Source organism: Anser cygnoides, chromosome 2 (genome assembly GCF_040182565.1).
Source record: "Anser cygnoides isolate HZ-2024a breed goose chromosome 2, Taihu_goose_T2T_genome, whole genome shotgun sequence".
Lineage (NCBI taxonomy): Eukaryota > Metazoa > Chordata > Aves > Anseriformes > Anatidae > Anser > Anser cygnoides.
In genome coordinates this window covers 112,960,452-112,970,627 of record NC_089874.1, presented here as the reverse complement: position 1 = coordinate 112,970,627, position 10,176 = coordinate 112,960,452, and the positions used below count along the sequence as shown (strand labels likewise).

At 38.2% G+C, this 10,176-nt stretch overlaps 1 protein-coding gene across 1 annotated transcript in view; it reads left to right on the top strand.

Moving 5' to 3' along the window:
• The first annotated feature begins 4,924 nt into the window (after positions 1–4,924).
• Positions 4,925–10,176, top strand: part of CLUL1 (clusterin like 1) — a 13,081-nt gene continuing 7,829 nt past the window's right edge. Inside the window, exons 1-3 of the mRNA XM_066992829.1 lie at positions 4,925–5,478; positions 6,386–6,495; positions 7,836–7,984. Coding sequence (XP_066848930.1) covers positions 6,393–6,495; positions 7,836–7,984 — 252 coding nt within the window. The 5' untranslated portion in view covers positions 4,925–5,478; positions 6,386–6,392. The remainder of the gene's footprint in view (positions 5,479–6,385; positions 6,496–7,835; positions 7,985–10,176) is intronic.

The window sequence follows — 10,176 nt, the reverse complement described above, 5'->3', positions numbered from 1 at the left end:
CTTTTCTTAGTCCTTAGCATTTCACAGCACCTGGAAATGTCTTAAGAACTTTGAAGCATCAGCAAATTCCCAACTTTGCCCAAATGGTTTCATACCAGAGCAGAAGGAAACAGGAGGAAAGAGGAAGGATTTTAAGGTATATGTACTTCTCTTGTGCTGCCACATGTGCATCTTCATGGGCTTTCTACATTTTTGCTGTTTGCAAGAACGAATTATCTGTTGGTGGGGAATATGGAATTGTATTTTACTTCATATATTTCCATTTGGAGAGGCTGTCCCCATCAACGTTTCCCCTGGCATTTGTGGTCTTTCATGTCTCACCTTGTGGTCTTTCATGTCTCACCTTCATTTCCCTTTCTGTCTTTTTTTTTTTTTTAATCTCATTGCTAATTCTCATTTGCTCGGAACTGTGTGTTTCTTTTTTATTCTCCTCCCATTTGTCAGGTCTCTGTAATTGATGTTGTTTTTTCGCAGTTTTAAAAGCTCTGAGTACTGAGGCAGCTGCACGGGGCAGTGTACTAGTTATATAAAAGGACAGCTGTAAAAACATGTGCAATGGCAATTAAGCAAGAACTGTTAGGAGCATGAAGTCATTAATTCTAATTGCAGTAATGCTCTTCTTAGAAATTGCTTCTAATATCTGAAATGGAGAAAAAGACAACTTCAGGCAGCATTCCAGCTTTACTCCTTCCACTTCCGTGCTACTGCAAGCAAGGGGGCTGTGTTTGTTCTCTTACTGGTTATATTGAGGAAGTGTGATCTTCAGACATCCCTCTTTGGACTTTCGAACCCTCAGGCACCAGAGCCGGTTCCACTTTAAATGCAGCAGAAGCAAGAAGCCAAGTTTCTTGCCAGAGGATTATTCTTCACCAAAGCAATTTCCAGTTTTGCTGAATATTATTAAGGCCCTATTGTGAATGCCTTCAATTAACTTTTCAAGAAACCAGCAGATTGGGGCAGTTAGCAGCATCTTCAAGAGTTGTTCAGCACCTCACAAACTATGCACTGATAATTCATTCATCTTAATTTCATTAAACTCCAGAATTGTTTCCAACGAGCAACCGCTCTTTAACTAGCTGATACAGAACTGAATGATGAAGATATGTTTAAGCAAACCAGATGAAAACACACGAGGAACCCTGTTCCTTTGAGTTGCAGGCTGAAAGCTGATATATTACATGTCTGCATGCAATAAAACTTTTTTGTTTTAATGTTCCTAGGGAAGCTTGAAACTAAATCCTTGCAAAACATCTGGTTGAAAACTTCAGCATTTTAATATTAAATGCTTCCTGAAATCTGTTTGTGTAACTGTACCATGCAGATTAGCTTCACAGATTTATAATAAATTGTTTCTAACTCATTTTGTTATCCTTGCACTGACTTTGATATCTCCTGCTGATAACATAACACCAGTAATAGTGCTACTCCAAGTTCAATAGTTAGCTGATATCCCAAGCACAAATTCTGAAGACAACCACATAATTTTTAGGTTTCAACTTCATATTGTCTTACATTCAATTCTAAAGCTTTCATTCTCTGGTCCTTAAAAGTATTTAAATCCCTTTACTTCATAAGTTTGTCTTCCCAAATACAGTGTTCCGTATATTGCTATCGCTTACTGGCTTGATTGATCCCTCCTTTCTGTGTAGAGGCTTTGGATTAGACGTTAAGAAACTTTGCACAACTCTGTGAACAACAGACGTCACTTTACTGCGGGGACTGGCATTTAGAGCTTTGTGTCAAAGCCCTGGAGTGTTTGTGAAAAAAATTCAGCAGTGAAGTGGAAGATTTTTTCCACACCTTATAGTCTTCCTGAATGTCCATGGATAGATAAGCAAAAGAAAATCAGTCTCATACGTTTTAAAACACAACAAAACTTGTGAAGATGGTCCCTCTGGCATCAAAAGCTTAATAGTTTCAAATAAAGACACATTAATTAGTGATGCACTAAGCTATGCATGCTGATTTCATGCCTTCAGCTGGTTTTGTGTTTGCATGGAGCACAGTGCAGGGCCCTGATGTGGCCTTGCCTGAACCTCCTCCAGACAGGGCAATCACATCGGCGCGGCTCCGAGCTTTGGGGCTCATGAACTTTGAGACTGTGTCACGCTAAAGAGATGTACAAGACATTTACAAGATATTTACAAGATATTTACAAGATATGTAGCTTGGTCTAACTCCAGCTATGTAACTTAGTGTAACCTCAGCTCCTTAGTCCCTCCAGCATGAGTGAGAGCATCTCTGTCTCCCGGCTAAGGAAGGAACCTTGTTTCCTAACTTCAACTACTCAGGTAAAGCTCAAAGTCAGACCGAAGGAGGGCTCCCATGGCCTCTGAAAGACAGGAGAAAGTGGAAACCACTTAGGGGCTCCTGAAGTACTGGAAAGTATTAAAACCAGAACAAAACAAAATAAAAACTTCAATTCCTATAGCCTTAAAAACCATACTAACTGCTAGCAAAGCTTTCTGCGTGCTTTAGATTAGGCATGTAATTAGACAATAAGCCCCCAGTAGGATTTAATTTCAATTGAAAGCACTGGAACTAATGGTGTGCTTACAAATAAAGCTAATTAAGATTTGGTAGAACTGGGGACTATTCCATAGAAGTATCAAGAGAATTAATGTCGATGTATAGCACTTTGCATGGCTCGTGAAGTCTGAAAGCAAGTAACCATACTTTCAGCATGATCATTAAACGACTGGCCTATCTCAGGCATAAATGTGAAAATGTATAGTAGAAAACAACTCTTCCAAACAGCAAATAATTGTATAAATATAAAACGGGAACAAAATCCCACAGCTAATGTATAACACAGGAAATTCCATTTCAACATATTTCTTGATTCTTAATCCTGCCAGGTGGAATGGATCAACAAAAAGGGAGAAGTCACAGTACATTGTGAAAAAAATGTTATACATTTGTGGAGGTCATCCAGTAGGACAGAAGGCAACTCCAAAAATCAGCTACAACTCCCATTGCTAAAGTTCAGTTAGGTTCAAGTTTAATGTTGATCTGAATCATTGCAATTATTTCAGTTTCAATTTATCAGATTCTTGCAAAAACCCTGTTTTTCTGCAAATCCCTTTTCAAGTTATTTTCTTATATTTTTTTCCAATATATACTTATTACTTTCAGTAAACATACAGCAGTACTTGAATAACTGTTGGGCTGGGGAGAACGAGGCTTTGCTCATAAAGGCGTCTTCAGACTGTGTCCAGTATGAGTAGTTGCTACAAAACTATATCTTAATTTGCAGCCACAGCAGTATGCTCTGAATCATCTGCTTGTATTAGCTTATGAAAAAATAGGCATGTCAGTACCATAATGTGGTGACATGGCACACTGTGGGTGAGTGAATCACTCAAATTCAGAAGAAGATAACACATTAAGAGGAAACAGTTGAACATTGTAGCTGATACAAAAATTGGAGATATCCACAATGGGTCAGTGCAGAACAGATTTGAAACATTAAAAGAAAATAGAATGGATATTTGATATGTAACCTGAAGTTATAATTTTGGAGATTTCTGTTTAATTAAATTCAAAATGGAAATGTGAGAGAAATGATTTCCAGAGTGAGCACTACTAGTAATTACCTTTCAAGAACAGAGTGTTGGGTTCCCAAGTGCACTTCAAAGATTAAATATAAGTCCAAGATTAACTTTAACAGGCATATTAGCTATAGATAATTTTGTCTTCAGGTTGAAATTTCCTAGGTTTCTTATACCTCCTATTTCAACCATCATATATATAAAAAATAACATTCGAGCAAAGAATCGGGATTTTTTTTTTTTAATGAATAGATCTATATAAAAATGCTTATTTCCTTTTGCTTACATAGTGGGTATAATAAGACGACGAATAACACCTAAGACAATGCAACACACTTCACAATGTTCAAAATCAACAGAATTGAGAAAAAAGAGCCTGACATGCATGAGGCTTCATGTCTCAGCATTAGCTTTAGCACTGATTTCCCTTAAGGACTAGCGTTGCAAGGTGCATGAATGTGTTTGACTGTGGACCCACATGGGCGTTCAGAAGAAGAGCAATTCTGAAAACAAGCTGTGGAATCTGTGCCTGAGGCAGCCTCCAGCCTCTCCACACTTTGGCAGGGATGCTGGTCTCCCTCCCCATGGGGCTGAGGCTGGCTGCTTTCTTGCAAATTGCTATGAGCTTTGGGCGATCTGTTGGACTGCCATTTTTACTCTAGATCAAGTACAGTTTTGTCTACATTGAGTCAGGCTGCTCCTGGCAGGGGACTGCAAGTCCTTCAAGGGTGCTTGCTTGGTATAGTCACAAAAGATAATTTGAAATATTTTGTGCAATGATGAATCTTGGTCAAGAAGTCAGCAGCATTTCAGTGAACCAGCAATTCATATACATTAAAACAAAAAATGAATTGCCCTCCCCTACATCATTTTCAGAAAATAAGAGTGGAGCTATACGAATAGGTAATGCAAGTCGAGGACTTGCAGTTCCCATTAAAAGCTAACGGGTTCTCCATTCTTCCTGACATGTTTTTAAAAATAATAATAATAAAAAAACAAGTCCCTTGCCTAAGCACCACTAGTCTTACTGGATCTTGACCATCAATCACCAGTTGACTCTTATGAACTACGAGGTAAACAAACAAACAAAAGGGATGTATTAAAACTGATGTTACTGACCACTAACCACATACATCTACTTTCACTGTCCCCTCTTTGACTTCAAGGGAGTACTGCTGGTGAGCATCACAGGTGCGATATGACCTGCCAACAATACTCGTGCATATTTTATATCAAGCATCTGCTAGCATTTAAGTATCTCATTTCAAAGTATCTAAAACTTCATGCAGCTCAGAACCCAGATGTACTTCAGACACATGGGTTTACTGAAGAAAATCATTAAGGGGGCAAAACCCCCAAACATCAGCAAGAATAATGATATACAAAATGCCAAGATTTGCTTATCTCATCTCAGACTCTACTCATATGCCAGACTGCACCTGGGTTCCCTAATTCTTTCAACTTCTGTATCTTCAGAAGGTATATGAAGAAAGCCGTGACGTAATTCAATGTTTTTTACAGCTGAAGAGATTAAATGTTGGAAGCTATTTTTAGCCAAACTAATTGTAACAATTTCACTAAGAACATAAGCTGCAGATGTCTCCTAAGGTAAAAAGCAAGATGACTGAAAATCTGTAAAGAAGAGAGGACTACCGAAAAATAGCAGATCCACTTCGCGTTCAATTATGTAATTCTATCCAACACTCCCCCTAGTGGTTTTGCCCACACGGCTGAGCACGAAGTCCCATAGAAGCAACCCCCCCGGCCTAATGACAATATGTCCCATTAATAGGATTAAGTACCTTGTCATCAGATAAGTCGAACATGGCAAAATCCCTGTCACTCTAAGCAATTAGATCAGAGCGCAGCCCCAGCCCTTCCTGACGCGGGCAGCAATTTTTCAGAAGACGTGTTTCCAGTATTAATGGTAAATATGCTGCTTTTAACTTTTCTTTGGTAATGGGTTTGTATTTCTTTGCAAAGTTAATCAGTCTTTAATTATAAATGTAAAAGTAAAATGTGCAAGTGACTGTAGAAGTAAATCCAGGATATAGATAAATCCCAGCTCTTCATTTACATATGCACTTGCAGCTGATAATTGCATCTTCCAGAAGGCTGCACTGCCTAACAAGAAGGAACGTAAACACCGCATTTACTTCATGAGATGAGAACTATAAAGTGTAGTTGCATGGTTTCTAAAAAATAAACCTTTCTCTTGTAGCTGTATTTGGGAGGGAAATATAGCAAAAGTCATTTTTTCCTTTTTTTTTTTTTTTTTAGGAATTTCTTTAAATTGCTGCTACATTTACTTATAAAATTGATCTAATTGCCAGCCTCTTAGCACACCTATTACTGCCTTTGCTATGTTAAGTATTATCCTGTAGGACAATGAAAGCGGACACATATTTGGAGATAAGAAGGGGAACAATATTCTAGAAATTTCCTTTTCAAAACCTAGCAATAATGTTTAGCATGGATTCGTGTATAACATAAACTAACAATAAAAAGAGTAAAAAGCTTTTAGTGTAAGAGACAAGAGACAGACTGAGCTTCATAATCTTCCAGTTTTATATTTTTGTGCCCTGGTTCTATTACATCACTGTGTAAACTCAGTGGAATTGATCTATTAGTATGAATAAATAGAGTATGAATGAGGTCACCTTCTTACTCGTGTTTTTACTAACAGTAGCATTTAGGAGTATATTATAGATCTGAGAAACCATAGTTAGAGACAAAAATAAAGGGACTTGTATTATGCTTAGTAAAAATTACCTAGACATTTGGCCATCACAAAGATGCTTACATCTAACTTTATCAACCTGCTTCTTTAACAGAAAGACCATGAAGTCCTCTTGGGTATTTCTAATATGTGTGCTCTGTCTGAATGGTCACCAGTGTGCACCGACAAGGCAGGAGGAAACGAATCTCCGGGAGAGCCTCAAGAGTATGTATGCGTTTCTTGAGGGGTGGGTGGTGCTGAAAGCCCCTAGGCCCAGGTCTCCATTCAGGCTTGCCCTGGTGCACTTTGACTTTCACGCTCATTGCAGTCAAGAGATCTGTTTTCATGTGCGGAGCTTAGAAACTGACATAGCTGAATTTTGCTGAAGCAAAGCATCCACACGCACAATGGGGAAATAAGAACAATTGAGTGAGAAACTAAAGGTATTAACAGAGAAGCCTCCTGTGACAAAATAAACTGCTTACATTTTTGTAGGTTATTTGGTCCTTCATAGATCATTAGAGTTTAAGCTGAACTCAATGGTCAATCCCGCTGATTTTTGTTTGTTTAAATAACCTTTGCAAATATTTATTCCAGAATTATATGCTTAGCTGGAAAAGATGATTATTAAAAATAAGTGAAATAAAATGACTTAATTTAGGAAAAAAAAAACAATACGACCTTACAACAGATGTTCTGTGTATACTCACCTCTAAGCATGGCTTTATTGTGTAGGTAGGAATACCAAGAGGATCAGCCATGAAATATTCCTTTGCTTCTGTCTATTTTAATAGTACTTCTGTGACAAACAAAATGTTAGAGAAGGGGAAGAGAGATATAATGGAATAAATGAATGCCATATGCTTTTGGCAGTCTCATGGTAGTGTGCCCTTTACTTGTTTTGTATAGCTCCAGTAATATTCAGGGTATTTCTGCACAGGGAACAAATACAGATAATGAATGTGCACTTATGAAGAGATTCAAGGTGCAACATGGAGACCAGTCTGGCATTTCACCAAAACTCTATGGGTGTTACCTCACAGGAACTCTAGAGATTATATTTTTAGGAAAGCAGGTTGCAGGCTCCTGTAATCTACATTTTCAAAATATTAAACTCTCACAGACTGATTTCAGATCAAAAATAAATATAGAGGTTATGTCATTAAGAAACTAGTGAGCAACCTTTGGAGACACCCAAAACCCAGGATGAGGTCCTGAGCATCCTGCTCTAGTTGACCCTGCTTTCAGCGGGTGGGTTGGACACAGTGACCTCCAGAGGTGCCTTCCAACCTCAACTATTCTGGGGTTTGGTGATCAGAAATGGGACAGCCAAGTATATAGCTTGAATTAAACACAGCTAATCACTGTCAAAGACTCTGGGCCAAATTCTTAACTGATGGAAATTGCCTTGGCTGCATGTTATTCAGCATTCACTGACCCAAGGTTTGGCAACTGTAGGGAAACATAGAGCTGGCTTGCTTTCCTTTGTCATTTGTGTATGGCAATTTGCGCTAGTGCTCAAACTGGATTAAGTCACTCTATAATTTTATTTATTTATTTATTAGTGTTATCTGAAGTTGGAGAGAAATATGTAGATGAAGAGGTAAAGAAAGCTTTGATTGGTATTAAGCAGATGAAAATTATGATGGAAAAAAATGAAGATAAGCATGTAGATCTGATGAAGACCTTGAAGAAGAGCAGTGAAGAAAAACAGGTAACAAATGCATCCGTGTTTTTGTTTGTTTGTTTGTGTTTTATTTTTTATTTTTTAAGTTGTGGCTATTTTTAATCAAAAGATGAGGCAGATTGTACGTGGTTTTAGCCTACCTCCTGGATGTGGTATAGCATGCTATTATGCTAAGGCCAAAAACCAACCAAGAAAGGATCCCTTGGAGTCTCCCTTTTTCTGGGAAGAATTCAAGCCATATTGTATATACACTCTGAGGAGCATACATCTTTTTTGTGGTCACATAGCAAAGCCAGGAGCGATGGCAAATCTCTGCTTCTGCTTTTTCTTACCAGCAAAAGAAAACTCCTACAGCAGCTCTGTAGAGGTTCTCAATATATGTATCCTTGAACCAGGAGCTGGGCCAATTGACATCCTTTTCTAGCCTGGATTCACACTTCTGAAAAAGTTAAAATATTTCACATTTGCCACTATCTTAAGAAAGAGGTTGTGTGTTTGCAGGAACCTGGCATATTGAGCCTTCAGTTCTGACTGAAGCTCTCAGACTGCACTGGAGTAAAGCACTGAATGAGACCAACGCCTGTCTCACTGGTGCCTTTTCCAGATTTTCTGGTTCTTTCAAAACATAGAGATGAAGAGTTTCCATCTTTCCTCAGAAACACAGCTTCCAAACTGAGTGCCATAGTGTTAACTTCTCCCTTGTGGCTGAATGTCTAAGGCATTTCTAAACTGAAAATAAAGGAGCGAGCAGTAGACAAAATGCAGCTGAGTTACCACAAGTTAACACGTTACGCTGTCTCGGCCCATCCTGGTTGTACGTTAAAATGTGTCATCTGACACCATCCCCCTTGGGATTTGGGTTCTTGCATTATATTCTGCAATTATTTAGTGACAAGAAGTGGCCTAGGCATAGTCAAAGCTGGTGGTGACCACCACGTGAAAACATAGATGTTCTGCAGTAAAAGGAGCCATGAAATGCTCTACGTGGACTCAAACATTATTTAGGAGAAAGAACTTGAGTTTGTAACATCCAGCAATGTGTTGAATTTATTTCTTTATTGCTTTTATGGTTCATTTCTAGAAATCACCTCCTTCACTGAATGAAGACCAAGGCAACTACAGGCAGCTTTGCAAAGTTGTTTAGTGCAGAAAGTCCAGCTGCTCTGCCCTCCATGTCCTCATACACTGCAGGCCTCAAGGCACTTCTCAGCTTGCTTTACAGACTTCAGACCTTCAGAAAAAAATTATATTGCTGCAAATAATAATGCTCTCTAGAGAAAGTACAGGGGATTAGAGGAAATCCTAATGTCCTGGTGCAATGCCTAAGATTAGACCAATGTTCTCAGATGATCCAGTGAAGTGGAGAATGCTGTATATTAAAAAAAAAAAAGAAAAAAAAAAAAGAAAAAAAAAAGATCCTAACTATTGCTTTCAGTGAGCTTGAAGGAAGATTCAATTTTGGCCCAATTTGGAGATTAGTTTAAGCTACATGTATTAGCAAGTCAAAAAGCTCCTAGTAACTTGCTAACATCTTTAGAAACACCACTATGTTCCCATTATTGAGTCCATTGTTGGTTCTTACTGGATGATTTCATTTGCACAGAACTTATCCCCAACAGCAAGAGTTCATAAAACACTGAATAAATATATTTAGAAAGATCAGAAAATAATTAAACATCGAACATGAATACCAAAATTACTAGCTCCACCAAGGACATTCTGACAAAAGTCTTATTTTCTCAGAGACTCTACTGAAATACTGCCAGGAAGGAGTAAGGCTGACCAATTAAATATTTCTGTCATACTTAGGAACAGCGTGAAACAGTGTTTGGAAACCTAAAGTATTAAAATCTGTTGCACTGGAAGAAATAAATTTATGATGTGCAATCTACTTTAACAAGAAGAAGTTTTCTGTCTTTCCATTGTCCAGTCTATTCTAAAATGCTTCTTCTAATCATTGCTCAGCTTTGTGCTCTACTGGATGAAGAATGATCCAGTAATTAGAAGCAGCATTGCAAAATGCATCTTGTTTCCATTTGGTGTGGAAGAAGTACCTCACACTTCCACAAGGGGGGGAAGAACCCCCTCACTACAGTCTTCGGATTAGTATAATCCCAAAGAGAGGAAAATACATACTTATGAATACTTCTGCATTAGAGAGATAATTTATGTATGGCAAAGACCTAGCTTCATGAAGCATCACTGGCCCTTAAAGAACA